A 13,931-nucleotide genomic window follows, 5' to 3' on the forward strand; every position below is an offset into this window, starting at 1 on the left:
CCTGGTACGCCACTCACGGTTATAGACGGGCCTTATCCAGCGGCTGCAGATGGAGACCACAGCGACAACCGCCGCATTGCCCCGCTGTCACTTCGCCTGCAGTGTGAACGCTGTGAGCATGTCCAAGATACCCCACGGGGAAGCCAAGTTGACACCACTGCACCCCGGATTTGAATGTTGTGATTACCCCGGGGAAACTCAACTTGGCGCCGAACATGCATGTCCTTCAAGATGAACGCTAATGATCAATCATGTCATAAGTATGGACGTTGATTGGTGGCTTTAGCAGGGAGCTGACCATGACATCCAAGAACCTTGCCAGTATCTCTTGTTCTGATCGGCGTATACTCTTGAGAAAGCGACTTCCTAGTTGGCATGAGATGTGAGACAATGATATTGAAATTTGTTTAAAAGGCGACACATCGAACAGCCCCCAAAATTTAATTCTCATCTCAGCTCAGCCAGCATTGAAGCGAACCTATACCATTTTATCATTAGCCCCCGAATCCAGTCATGCCCTCAAACCCGCAGTTGACAACCATCTCCACCATCAAGGACCGGGACGCACATGTTGACCATATTGACTACCAAGAGATTCCCAAAGATGGTGGCACTAAAGTTCAGGCCGATAAGTTTGGATCTGTTGCCAAAGTTGATCCCAAAGAAATTGCACTAGTTCGGAAACTGGACACCTATCTCATGGTAAGGCAAAAGTTATCAAACATGAACCCCAATCCTCGTCACAATCAATGAACTCAGGGCTGATTACAAGGTGCTACTATAGCCTATCTTATGGTTGATGTACTTCCTAAACTTCCTCGACCGAAACGCAATTGTCAACGGCAAGCTCAATAATCTCGACAAAGATCTCAACATGAAAGGGTCCGAGTACAATACCTGCGTCAGCGTCTTTTTTGTTGGGTCAGTTTCACAATTACAAGTGGTATGGGCATTGTTAATACTGGAAATCCGCTTACATGTCAAGGAAGTTACATCACAGGACAAGTTCCGTCGAACATGCTGGTGACGCGCATCAAGCCGGCATACTACATGTCTGGCTGGATGATGGCTTGGGCTATCGTGTCCACCCTCATTTGTGTTGTTAAGGACTATCATGGAATGCTTGCGTGCAGGTTAGTCAGAAGTCCTCTATAAATGACCACAGAAGCCAAACACTGACAAGGTCTGTTGATTGAAAGGCTGGTGCTTGGTCTCACTGAAGCACCTTTCTACTCGGGCGCCTGCTACCTCGTGAGCTTGTTTTATACGCGGAAAGAGGTCGCGACACGACTCGCTGTGTTTTACACAGGAAACTTGCTTGCGAGCTCCTTCTCCGGTCTCATTGCTGCTGGCGTCTTCGCCGGTCTAGACGGACGGAATGGCCTGGCTGGATGGAGATGGTTGTTCTTGATACAAGGTGTCGTTACAAGTAAGGCTATTCCTCAAAACATTGCAGAAGATGACTTGAGATGAGAGTCTAACAGCTTTTTTTACAGTCGGCGTTGCCGTGGTGGCTTTTTTCGTGCTACCCAACGCCCCGCTCCAAACAAGATGGCTCACTCAAGAAGAACGCGAATTGGCCCATTCGCGGGTTGCAAAGGACACGACTGAGAAACGACAGGGTACTAGCATCTGGTCTGGCCTCTGGGAAGCCGTCACAGATTATCGCACTTGGGTATTCGCTCTTATGGGAAATCTTCACCTCTCAGCAAACAATTTCAAGAACTACTTGCCGACAGCTGTCAAGTCACTTGGCTTTAGTACCACAACGACGCTGGTGCTCACCTGTCCACCGTACCTCATTGGAGGAGCGACGTCCGTTCTGGTGTCATGGTCATCGGGAAGGTTCAACGAACGTACCTGGCATATCACAGGTTCTAAGGCAGTCGCAATCGTCGGCTTCGCGGTAGCAACGAGTACGATGAATATCGGCGCACGCTACTTCGCTATGGTTTTGTTTGTGGCGGCTACGTATGGAGTTAACAACATCAATGGTGATTATTACTTGCTCAACCCGGGCATATTGACTCGATGAGCATGGGCTAACGCATCACTCCAGTTGCGTGGACGTCGGCAACGGTCGGCCAGACTGACGAGAAGAAAGCTGCCGCAATCGCCATTGTCAATACTTTTGGCAACCTGTCTTTTGTCTACACCCCTTATTTATGGCCGGATAGTGATAGCCCTCTGTTTCGTAGAGCCATGATTGCTAGCATCGCCTTTTCACTGGGCGTGGTCTTGACAGCATGGGCTATGAAGTGCGTCTTGAAACGCGCCAATAGGAAGATCAGAAGCACCCAAGACGAAGCGATCAACCTTTACGCGTACTAGAATCAACAGGCCATGTAGGTTCTAGACTGATAGATGCCTTCATGGCTAAGTTTTTATTAGAACATGGGAACATATTCATAGTACTACGAACTCAGACCGCCAAGTATGTACGTGTCGAAGATTAAGAAGATGTTAGGATGAGGTAGGGCACTACGCCCAACCAGCGATAATCCAATCTGGGCCGTCAATGGGAGATTTAGTCGTTAACTTTGCGGTAGTCGAGCAGAATCTAGTGAAGTATTGTCAACATCCAGGCATTGATCAAACCTGAGATATGGTCCATTCCGCATACAGATACGGTGTTGTCCGCTCTGTAGTCCCTCAGAATGCTTGGTATTCTCGGTCTCAGTCACAATGGTCTGATGGCTTCCAGAGTAGAAATGGGCGAGGTTTGTCGTCCTTGCTCGTTCGTTGTAGGCCCAAAATCTCGCGTGTAGGAAGTCAAAAATCAGCTCCCGCTCTCGGCCTTCACATGTCACCTGGTGCGTAGCATGCCTCAGGATGTACTCTTCAGGTGCAGTTTGTGCTGATCGTCTGATTGCCAAGCTCCGAAGAATCCGAGATTGGTTGGAAAGTGTATAAAGGTGTGAACTTGATCTTTGTGGGTGTTGCCAGGAACGTCAATATGGTTAGGCGAATCTGAAGTTTACTGAGGGAATAGGAAAACTTGGCAGGGTATGCCTGGCTTGCGTCAGATCGGTGGATCGAATTCTGCCCAGTTTGTTACAAGGGGGTTCTGTAGGGATGGAACTCGTCCATTTGTTGCTAAACTTGACGACACACAATTGTGACAGCCACTGGCTGTTGTTCTGGCGCTGCCTAATCTACGGACCTCACTGCTGTATTACTTACAACTGCCCCGAAACTTTTGATACCAGTATCCAAATAGCGTTATTTGACCGATGCTTTGCAGTGGGATGTCGGGGGCAACACATTGAAGGCCACTCTCGTATGCCGCTTTCTTTAGTCAATATTGCGTCTTGGAAACAAGGTTCGCGCCACAGAATCCGAATATGGTTCAAATCATGGTCAAGACTACTCGAAAATCAAGGATTGCTAAGCTGATGGGTTCGTGAAACAGAGCATGCTCATGTCTACATATTTACAAGAAGGTGATGATGATGAGCAAATGGAAGTATAAAGGAACGTAGAAGCTGGCGGCCAAGGAAAATGATAGGAAAGTAAAGAAAACCATGCACACTTAGGCGCCTCCAACTCGGCGCTCATGTCCAACTCCCCTTACTTACTCACATGCGATGCCCAGTATTGATCGAGATTTTTGTACACATCGTCCACCTTGCTGTACGGGTCAGTAGCGGCCATGGACTGCACCGCCTCCTCGATGGCAGAGTCGGAGAACGGTCCAGCCCGAGTTCGAAGATCAGCCATGACGTACGGCTTCGCTCTCCAGCGCGCTTCCATGGGGTCAATGAACTTGGTCTCGTTGTATCCAAACTCTGGAAGCACAGTGACGTTGAAAGCGGCCATCATATCGCTGTCCTCGTGGATCAGGTTATGACAATGGAACATGTAAACACCGTCCCAAGGGGCGTAGTGTGCCTCAACGAGGACTGACTCGCCTCTGCCCAACCAGACAACATCTTTCAAGCCCTCTGCTTCGTAGGGCATCACACCGCGATCACCGTCTCTAGCGATGACCTTGAAGTCAACGAGATGGACGTGGATGGGGTGAGACCAACCATCTGAACTGTTCTCAAGCTCCCAAATCTCGACCTTGCCTCTAGGGACGTTGGCGAGAACACGGTTCTCAGCATCGGCGAAGCCCACGCCATTGATACGCCATTCACCGTTGGTACGATGGAAACGAAAATGGTGATCAATAACGTTGTCAGTCGATGTCGGGAAGGGAACTGTGCGAAGGATTTCTGGGACGGTGGATGTGTCTGGGCTGGATAAGGTCGTACCGACGACGAACTGCATTACTTTGTCGGTGTGCAAGTAGTCGTCCTCGACGCCGATACCGCCAGCCTTGGGGAAATTCCTGATTTCGAGTCTCTGGCCAGCGTACTGAGCGAAATCGATCACAATTTCATATCGCTCAGCTGGTGAGACATACTGAGCAAAAGTCAGCAAACTTCCGTCTTCAGTTAAATATTCGAGATTAGACACACAAGGTCTGCGACTTGCACCGGCTTTCCCAAGAGTCCATTATCGGAGCTGATTACTTGGAACGGCAGCTTTCCATTCACAGCATTGGAGTTGACAAGGTATAGCGCAAAAGCGCGGGAAACTGCTGCGTTCAAGAAACGGAATCGGTATTTCCGTGGCTCGACATTGAGAAACGGCCACGGCTGGCCGTTGACGTGAATAAGATCGCCCCAGAGACTGTCAGTCTCACCTTTGGTTGAGAATAGGGTACCATCGTCGTTATATTGCTTCGCAGAGAGAACAAGAGGAATGTCATAGACGCCATAACCAGAAGGCAGGTTGAGAGCGGTCTCTGCCTCATCAGTGATCAAGTAGGCGCCGGCCTGTCCCATGTAGGCATTCTCAGCGGTCTAAGGGTTTGAATTAGAGGTTATGCCTACAGTTACAACATGCTATGGGGGACTTACAAGATGCATTGCATGATCATGGTACCACAGCAATCTTGCCGACTGTTGGTTCGGGTAGTAGTAGTCTTTGTACTCCCCTGGGTTGGTAATATCTTCCGCCCAACCATCGAAAGGCGCACGGGAGTAGGACCCGTGAAGATGAACCGAGTTCTCGGCGGCGGCGTTGTTAATAAATCTGACGATAGACTCCGTTCCGCGAGGAATAATCAGTGTCGGTCCCGGGGAGATGCCATCGTAGCCCACCAGAGTTGCAGGGCGCAAGTTGGGATAGACCGCCTGACTGAAAGGCTTGATCTCAAGCTCGTAGTACCAAATTTCCTTGTTCGTGACTGGATTAATGATCTTTCTGGAGGATATGTCAGAAATATTGCCCAGAGAGAAGGAAAGATAGCTGATAGTCGTACTTGGTAGGTTCCTTTACAGGCGGAATGGGCAGAGGCACCTTGTAAATCAAGGCATACTCAGGGCTTTCCCAGTCTTTGAGAAGAGTGAATACATCTTCCGGGTCATCCTCCACAATCTGAGCGAGGGCTACAACTTCTGCCTCGGGAATTTGGGAAATGTGTGTATCAGTGAAGGAGGAATTTTGAGCTTGAGCTAGGCTGGCGGAGAGCACCGCTTGCAAAAGCACCACGGCCAGTTGGAACCGCATATTGTGGGAAGTAGAATAGTGACTAGAAGATCAGGGCTCCAGGTTCTTAGAATGTCTGTTGAGCAAGATATTCTGTTGGATCTGGAACACACGGGGCAAGTGATCTTATACAAGAATTAGGAGACAAGACCCAGCACAAGAAAAGACCTGGGAATTTTGCCAAGTCAGGACTCGGAACCACTTCAGCTTCGACTCCGAAGTCGGATAGGAATTGAAGGAAGAGAAATCTTCCAGTCCCCTTGCGGTAATCCGGTCATGAAGCTGATGCATGCCTTGTGACTGATGCAAGTTTTCTGCAAGAGACTTGCCTTGAAGGCCGTGATAGGAAATCAATGGCCGATGTAAGTGATGGCATCAACTGCAGAAATCGCGCACACTCACATGTCATTGCAGTTACATCGCCACTGAGCCGATTATCTTGCGATGTTTGCAATGTCCCTCATCCTACTAGGTATGCGGTGGATCTCATGTTATTGCACAAGGTGGCAGCAACTCGCAAAGACCCACAGACAAAGAGAATGGATTGTTCCCTAGAGGAGTACCATTGGCACATGTATCGTCCCTCATGATCCTTTCATTTTGAGAGTCGTATCAATGATGGGCTGGTCGCTGCTGGGATCTTGATGGTGCACGAGCACCTATCTTGGCAAACGCGGCTGGAGGCTCTTTGTGATAGTACAGTGAAACATATTTTCGCTAAGAAGATGGCAGTCTTGGATGAATGATACGCTATTGCGCTAATATGACTCGGCAGAGACTCGTGCTTGCTAAGAGTCAAAGGGCCTTGGTCTAACAACAGAAGACCATTACATTGAGACATCCAATGGGACAGGAAGTAGGCGACAGGCGTCCAAACCCGGCAATATTAGGCGTGCCACTATCATCCGGGTCTTCAGTTGAGAAATCACACCGTGTACTTGCTACGATAGCTTTCATGAAGCGTTACTTGGATCTCCTAGGTGCCAACTGAGCAGTCATTCAATGGGCCAAGTCACAGTTCTATTCTTCATGTAGGTTCTGTCACCAACCGAGTATAACCGGGGAATAATCCTGGATCTTCTAGCTACCTTAACTGTGTACTTGAACCTAACCCAATGAAATTTCGGCTTTGTAGTGGAAGCAGAAAGTGTACTCGTATTCCCTTTGCGGATCTGGATCCGGCTCTAACCATATGGCCCGCTGCTCTCATTCACCAAAGCTGCCCGCCATAGCGGGGAGCATGGTCCGACCTCCTGCCAAGAGCTATAGTAACACTGACTAGTCTATCCGCCCCTCCAAGGAAGTCTTGATGATAAGCACTTAGAATGAACCGTCGATCTAGAAACGAGTTCTTCTTGCATTCGGAATGGAGACAACCCGACTACTAATCTGCTCCTTCGGGTGAACCTGCCCCCTTTCCCCCTCTGGGCCCCTCCAGGTGCGGAGATGGAATCGTAAATGTCGACTCGGTGACGCTTTGATATCGACAACTGTCTCCCCCGCGCGCCTAGCATGGGTTTTTGTAAATCCCGCATCCGTCTTCTCGTAGGACCACTCTTGTTGGGCAGGGGCCTGAAGGACCATGGGCCTTTTCTGTTTGATTCCACTGGCTGTGGTTCAGGGGTCGAGAAAAGGCCGTCTAAACCTTATCACAAGAGGTAATCGGCCAACCCGCAACTCTATCAGCCAACTTTACTGCAATCAGAATAGTTCTGAAAGCTATTAACTCAACATATACAAGTAACATAGTGACCTCACGAAGCTTCCTGAGACTTGAGAGTCGTCGTCCCAAAAACAACTCCTCAAGTTCTTGAACTTCACATCTATGCTAGATGACAGTATGTGGTCAGCTAAAACATATCTCAGGAGTATTTCGAAGGAGAGCCTTCGCCTCTTTCTTGTAAGCATTTGAAATCAACAGTAGAAAACATCCGGAGGCTGACATATTCTGTTCATGTTAGTCGAAAGATTCGAGTGAGTTGGAAAGCCGACCCCCTTTCGCCAAGAGTGTCCAGCACGATGGAGACTGGGTCGCGTCATGCATCCTCATTGTAACCAGGCCACGCCACCAACGGCCTGTACTTTCTGCCAAGTTTGAAAAGGGGAAAGATACAATGACTCTGAGAAGCATGTAGAGCCGGGAACATGGAGCAATGAGGTTGCGGTCGCTTTTCTAGAGAGGAAGGTGGCAATGTTAACCGTGCTCTAGACCCGTTCTCACGGTAGTCCTTGGCGGGAGTGGCCGGTCAAGACCCATGGCTCCCGCAGGCAATACGCGGGGATACTGCAAGGTAGATATGTGGGCATTTCCGCTTTTGATATTCAATTGCCTTCAGGGACTATCAAGGGTCAAAGGCGAGAGCGTTCGACGAAGATTTCAGAGCTCAGAAGACCGCATTCTCTCCTGGAATGGGCTCTGACCCCGCGCGTGGAGCATCGCGTAAATATCCCTTAGCGAGTAATGGGCCCGCCCACGACTCAAGTCTCGATGCGGCTGCAGTGCTTGTCTGGCACTACAGTTATGGGAGCGTTGCTTGGTTATCGTTCCCATTGCCAAGATGTAGCATCACCGTTGAGGGACGGCAACTCTTAGCTAGCCCGGTATAGTCCGTCGGTAATAATTGCAACCCAGCCCATAGCATGTGAAGCTGTGAAAACTTAAACCGGGGATAACGCCGGACGATGGGCGTCTCAACGCGCCGCAGCCGTTCTGTGCTGAGGACCGAGCTATCCTAGTCATTGCCAGACGCGACTCTTCTTCCTGTAGTACCTAGAGCTCTTGTTGGACTTCCAGAATGCTGTTCGTGGTTTTTCTGCCTGGCCTAACTAGTAGGCGCGCGCGGTGACCCGTGCTCACCATATCTTGGCCAAGTCGCAAGCGTGTATCCAACGAGATCAGATTGTGAGAGCTGAGACAACTGGCTGCGCCTGCATGCATCTCTTGCGTGACGAAAGTTTAGGCGATTATCTGCGGTTAACACAAGTAAGGTACCCTTGTCGCCAATAGCCCCAACCTGTCCGTCTTTGTAGTTACGACCACCAATGAGGTGCTCGCCAATTGTACAGTACCTAGTCCAAGCTCACGTCCCATATGATGGGCTGGGATCGCTCAGGAGCCGCGTCCTGAGTCTTGAGACCTTACATGTACTCACCCATCGGCAGAAATGACCAAGAGTCTGAGCTGGTCCGGGATCCTGGGTTGCATCCCCCCAGCCGTTGCAACTTCCCCGCTCCCGGGATTCTTGAATCAGGATGCCGGACTGGCAGGTTTTGACGACTCGGTTTTCTCTCAACCCGATTCCAACCCCGGCATAGGTCGCCAATTATAGACCAGTAGTGCACCTCGCGGAATCAGGCCCGAGACCTAAACCATGCGGGAGAGTTGCACGTAGTGGAGCCGCATCCTGGAGTTATCATTGCGCACTTGCGGTCACCTCCACGATGTAAGGGTACAGCACTGCATCTAGGGGTCAATACACGTAATTTAGTCACGCGCATGGCTGGGGAGAAATCACTCAACCAATTTCCTGTCTTGGCAAAGACGGCGGAGCGGGCTTCCTAGGGAGGTTGACATGCACTTCGGGATGGGGTACCTCCTCGCCGGCCAGTCTGTTTGGCGGTCAACATTCTCTGAATTTTAGGAATCCTCGTAAATCCAATACTCATGATTTCCTGCAGGCTGATCCGGTGATCGGAGTGATAAGGAGGCCTCACAAGATACCGCTGTCCGCGTCGGCTTGCCCGGGTTGAGAATGTCAACTCCGCAGAGTCACGCTGCAGCGTGTCATTCGCCGTCTATAGTTGTCGTGATGAGAAAACACTTGCGTCTGCGAGAAGGCCAAGACAGTCCATCGAAGGAAGCGACAGGAAAAAGTGATGGTTCAATCTTGGCAATGGCCGTTGACGCGGGCATCGACATAGGCTCTACGACCTCATCCTCTCTCGCCCATAGTCTACGAAAGGTTTCTTTCGTTGATGCCAGAACTAGGAGGGGCACAATGGAAATGAGATTGCACGCTCCCAAGACTCTCGAAAGTTTAGGAAGGAAGTACCTTTTGAGGTTTTTGATAAAATGACGACGATTTCCGTACGACGATATGAATATCCTCCATCAGAACCATCATCTCTCCATCTTCTCAGTCAAATCGAGTCAATATGCATCTTCTCCGTGTCTTTATCACTATCTGGTCCCTATTGGTGGTTTCTGTAGCATCTCAAGAGGCCCCTATTTGGGTTCAAGGTGCTCTTGAAGATGCCACTGCAACTGACGATACATTCAATACGGGCGGGACAATTGTCGTCAACGGCTTTACGGTCAATGTGCCAAAGAACCTTTTGGTACAGTTTCCAGCTGCTTGGGTGCCCTGGAAGGAGTTTGTCGCCAACAAGGCGGATTTCACCGGATATGAGACCTTGGTATAGACACCTGCCATACACAACAAACTGAAATGGAGCATTGCTAATATTCGCATATAGGTCATTGGAAATAGCATCAACGGAGAGCCCCGTGTTGCTCAAGTCCAACTCTACGAATTCTTCGAAGGGTTGAGCAGTGGCTTTGTTGAATCCGTAGATTTCGCGGACGGCAGTCTAAAGATCCAGAATGGGCCAACCGTAAGGATTTCAGACCCGAATGCCGTTTTCTCAAAGGGCTATACCGGCGCACCGTTGATGACTGCGGATGATCAGAGTCCCAGTATCACGTCTTTCTCGGGTTTTCCCATGTGCATTCCCCGCAATGAGACTGATCCTCTCTGTCCTCTGAGCAACCGACCTTTTGTCGGGCCGGGCACTTTGTAAGTCAAGTTTCTCCTTAGTGTCGTCATAAAATTACATGCGATAAGCTGACATTTGAGTAAAGTACAGCACCCGACCCAGTTGTAATGGCTCCATTCCAAGCCGGCGATTTCATCACCTTTTCCGGATTTCGTCGAGGCGCTGAAGTTATTGCGTTCAGTATCGTGGCGCAGAACGTACAGATCAACACTCTCGGTGAGGTTGTCTACGTGAGGATGGAACTTGGTCTACTGGGGATTGACAACCCAAACCCCAACGCTGAAATCGCAGAGTCTCGAGTAAGTGCGATCAACACTAAGCATCCAGGTTGATAAAATTGCTGACAATTGAGCCTGCAGTTCATCGGCTTCGTCTCCAACAACCGCGCCACAGTTTCTCTGTACGCGATGGACGTCGATCCCTGTACAGGCGCGACTACCGACCGCATCATTGCCTCCATGGGACTTCGAGGAGGCCGGAATGCCCAGAACAAGTTTGAATACCGCAACAACATTCTCTTCAGATACACCCGAGAGTACCGTGTCACCGCTGAGATTGACGGTGTGGCCAAGACCCGCGTGACCAAGAACGGGATTACTGCCGGAACATACGTGCAGCCCGTCAACGTATGGGTGCCCGGAGAACAGGATGTGCCTGGTGTTCCGCCAGTCTCATATGACTTCTCTCAGATGGAGTTCCTGACGAAGGGTGTCGGCGCTGACGATGATGGCAATGTTTGGGGTCCCCTCGAGCCATTCCCGCAAACGGGCGTGCTCATTGAGCCCCCCGTCTGCGCCGCAGCTCGGGGCTTGGAGATCGAGAAGCGAGGCCAGATTGGCAGATGGTATGGCCGAGCTCGCGCGGATGCAATCTCTCAGGCAGAGAATGTTGATACCACTGAAGCCTTTGTCAATATTTCTCCAGAGGAGGCTGCAGCGATCGCGGAGAAGAAGGCCGAGGAGGAAGCTATCAACGGGCCACCCTGAACACTTGGAGATATTTGGTGCCAACACAACCTTTGACATCTGGAGACATGTGCGGCCACTATGACGCGTACCACCAGTCACCTCATTACTTTCTACGATTCATCGTTCTTCAACATCAGTCACAACAGATATTTCAATGTAGATATTTCCACTCAGTGCAGCACTTTTCTGCAAAATATGTGACATGAAGTCTTTCAAAGTAATCAAACGTCAAGTGAAAATGGCCCTCTCCGCCGAAGAGTATGGAATGAAACATCCTTTGTGTTCTTTCCAAGAAGACTATGTACACTACTGACCACTACCTTGAGTGTCAAATGTGTTCAAAAGAAATGAGTGATATGTACAGCAGAAAGGAACTGGGAGCTGGTGGCTCCACCTTTCACGAAAGGTAGTATTGCCCATCAGAAATTGAAATCAAGCAAAGGCTGTCTTTCAGATGAAGTTTCCCAATCATCAAGCAGGAGTGTTGACGGTAATACTAGCCGACCCACTACTGTAATATCCTTCGGTGGCCACGATCATGTAGTTGTGGGTTCCAAGGTTGAGTCCGACTGACGCCCAGGCCGCAAAATGGTTGCCAGTCGTAACAGTACCACCGGTGCGCTTAGAGGTTCGCTGTTGGATGTTTCGTTAGTCCGAACTTCTCCAACACTGTAAGTGGCCTGGGGGACTTTCTACACAGGGGACTTACGATGGACCAGTACTGTTGGAATGTCTTAGTGCCCTCGATGCTGGGCTGGTTGACGCGGGTGCTGACATAGATGTCATAGGTGCCTCCATCACTGGTGACAGAACCCTTCTTCGTGGCAGCGGAAGCTGGGTTGTAGGTACCGTAGTTTTCGACAATGTAGTACTCAATCAGAGGGTTCTGAGTCCAGCCGTAGACAGCCAGGTACTGTCAAACAGGTCAGTTTCAAGATGCATACCTTAAATCCTCTATTTTTTGTGGTCTTTACTTACACTGTTTCCATTGGGGTTGTATGTGCCAGAGTAGTTGATGGTCCTGAGAACATGCAATATGAACTGATTAGAGAACCAAGTTCATTGTTAGCATGGAAGGATTCGGACTTACTTGGAGCCTCCCGGGTTCCAACCCTTGCCTCCGACAAAGTTGCCGCCCCCACCTCCCCAGTTGACGCTGTAGGAACCACCAGCACCGTTGGTGTAAGTTACTTGGGATCCTCCATCAGTCCACCATGAGTAGTAGTATCCGTTATGGTATCCGGTCGAGCTTGGAGTGGATTGTCGCTTCTCGATCAGTTCCCCGGTAGGACTGGCAATGACTCCGAAGACAGTCGCCAAGGTAACAAGTGCTCTGGAGAACGAAACCATTTTGGTGGCTTTGCTTGATCAATGTGGTCTACTATGCTCTGGCTGGTGAGTTAGAAATTTTCTCGTCCTGCCGTTCACCGGATCGATGCCGCTTTTATAATTTGAGATCAGATGCCATTATCGTTTGACTGGATAGGAAGAGTTGAACTTAATAAGGCTAAACGTGTCTGACAGCAACCACATCAATTACTCTTACACCCAATGGCTACATCGCGGTTGTTGGAGAAGATGTCGACATGACTGGGTGATTACAAAACCGCCCTCGTGACAAGTTCGGCGTTACGCGGCAGTTGCCTTCCAAGTTTGGTACACTAAGCACTTGGGAGCTTGGCACCGGGAGATGGGACTCAGGCTAAATCCAATATTTAGGTGTGTCGGCCGACGAAATCTGGGGTACAGCGGCACTGCAATCTCTAGAAATACTGTCGATAATTGAGATCTGCAAGCCGTCCCGCTCTTGCAGCGGCAAAGATTTTGCCTTAACATTTTACCCGTCGTCTAGACCAAAAATGTATACTATCACACCGGAAGGAGAGCTTGGCCTCCGATTACCGGATCTGGCATCGGCTGAACGGAAGCCATCGTGAATCAACTAATACTGTTGATTGGTTTGCATGGAAGTGCGACCCATTTTGCGGTTAATGGTGAAAGTGATCAACCTGTACTGAAGCAAGAAACCACGTGCCGAATACTTAAGCCTTGAGGTTGAGGAGCAGGCAAAAGCATCGGCAAGTTTAGAGATTTTTCCCCTTAAGTGAATGGACACAAAACAACATGGCAAGAAGAGTGCACTCAAGTGATATGCTCGGGTGGAGTTACATGTGGTGTCGGAGCATATAACTGATGTACATTCAAGTTGAATATTCCAGTACGACTTAGTACCTAGGTAGAAAATCGTGCACTATTTCTCGCATTTCGTGCCAGGTAAGTATCTCTGAAGGCAGGAGAACAGTTGAACGATGCAATAAGCTGAGTTGACTGGCGGCTGTTCAATTGGACAACATGTCAATAGTAGGAAAACGGCAGTTGCACGTGACTAGGTTTCACGTAATTGATCTTCCTGCAATGCCAAGGTGAACTACACTGGGGTTGACTGAGGCGATTTGCTTTTGCTTGTGTAAATCCACGGTGCCAAGGTGCATCACCTGGGCCGGTGGATTGAGTTGGGTTTAGCGAACAATAAGTCTATTCCTGACGTCAAGAGAGCGAAGTCTAGGAACTCACCAGGTTAAAATTGCTAAAATTGTTATGCCAAGAAAATTTACCTCATCTGGAACTTTGAATCACCTCTGTGATTGG

The 13,931-nt window shown here is 49.5% G+C and overlaps 4 protein-coding genes across 4 annotated transcripts; 2 read left to right on the forward strand and 2 right to left on the reverse strand.

Moving 5' to 3' along the window:
* Positions 1–513: 513 nt before the first annotated feature.
* Positions 514–1,473, forward strand: N0V96_010966 (uncharacterized protein; the record flags this gene model as incomplete). The annotated part of the gene is made up of 4 exons (XM_065759113.1): positions 514–702; positions 785–888; positions 942–1,133; positions 1,200–1,473. The coding sequence occupies 4 exons, from the start codon at positions 514–516 to the stop codon at positions 1,471–1,473; spliced, it is 759 nt and encodes a 252-aa protein (XP_065612211.1).
* A 2,097-nt stretch (positions 1,474–3,570) lies between these two features.
* On the reverse strand, positions 3,571–5,559 carry N0V96_010967 (uncharacterized protein; the record flags this gene model as incomplete). Its single annotated transcript, XM_053195738.1, has 4 exons — positions 3,571–4,407; positions 4,464–4,850; positions 4,908–5,253; positions 5,312–5,559. The coding sequence occupies 4 exons, from the start codon at positions 5,557–5,559 to the stop codon at positions 3,571–3,573; spliced, it is 1,818 nt and encodes a 605-aa protein (XP_053046773.1).
* A 4,134-nt stretch (positions 5,560–9,693) lies between these two features.
* N0V96_010968 (uncharacterized protein) lies at positions 9,694–11,300 on the forward strand (the record flags this gene model as incomplete). The annotated part of the gene is made up of 4 exons (XM_053195737.1): positions 9,694–9,954; positions 10,015–10,334; positions 10,400–10,613; positions 10,674–11,300. The coding sequence occupies 4 exons, from the start codon at positions 9,694–9,696 to the stop codon at positions 11,298–11,300; spliced, it is 1,422 nt and encodes a 473-aa protein (XP_053046772.1).
* Positions 11,301–11,753: 453 nt separating this feature from the next.
* Positions 11,754–12,632, reverse strand: N0V96_010969 (uncharacterized protein; the record flags this gene model as incomplete). The annotated part of the gene is made up of 4 exons (XM_053195736.1): positions 11,754–11,915; positions 11,992–12,195; positions 12,261–12,303; positions 12,373–12,632. The coding sequence occupies 4 exons, from the start codon at positions 12,630–12,632 to the stop codon at positions 11,754–11,756; spliced, it is 669 nt and encodes a 222-aa protein (XP_053046771.1).
* Between the last annotated feature and the right edge of the window lie 1,299 nt (positions 12,633–13,931).

This window comes from Colletotrichum fioriniae (assembly GCF_027942845.1).
Source record: "Colletotrichum fioriniae strain IMI 355084 chromosome Unknown scaffold_16, whole genome shotgun sequence".
Taxonomy (NCBI): domain Eukaryota; kingdom Fungi; phylum Ascomycota; class Sordariomycetes; order Glomerellales; family Glomerellaceae; genus Colletotrichum; species Colletotrichum fioriniae.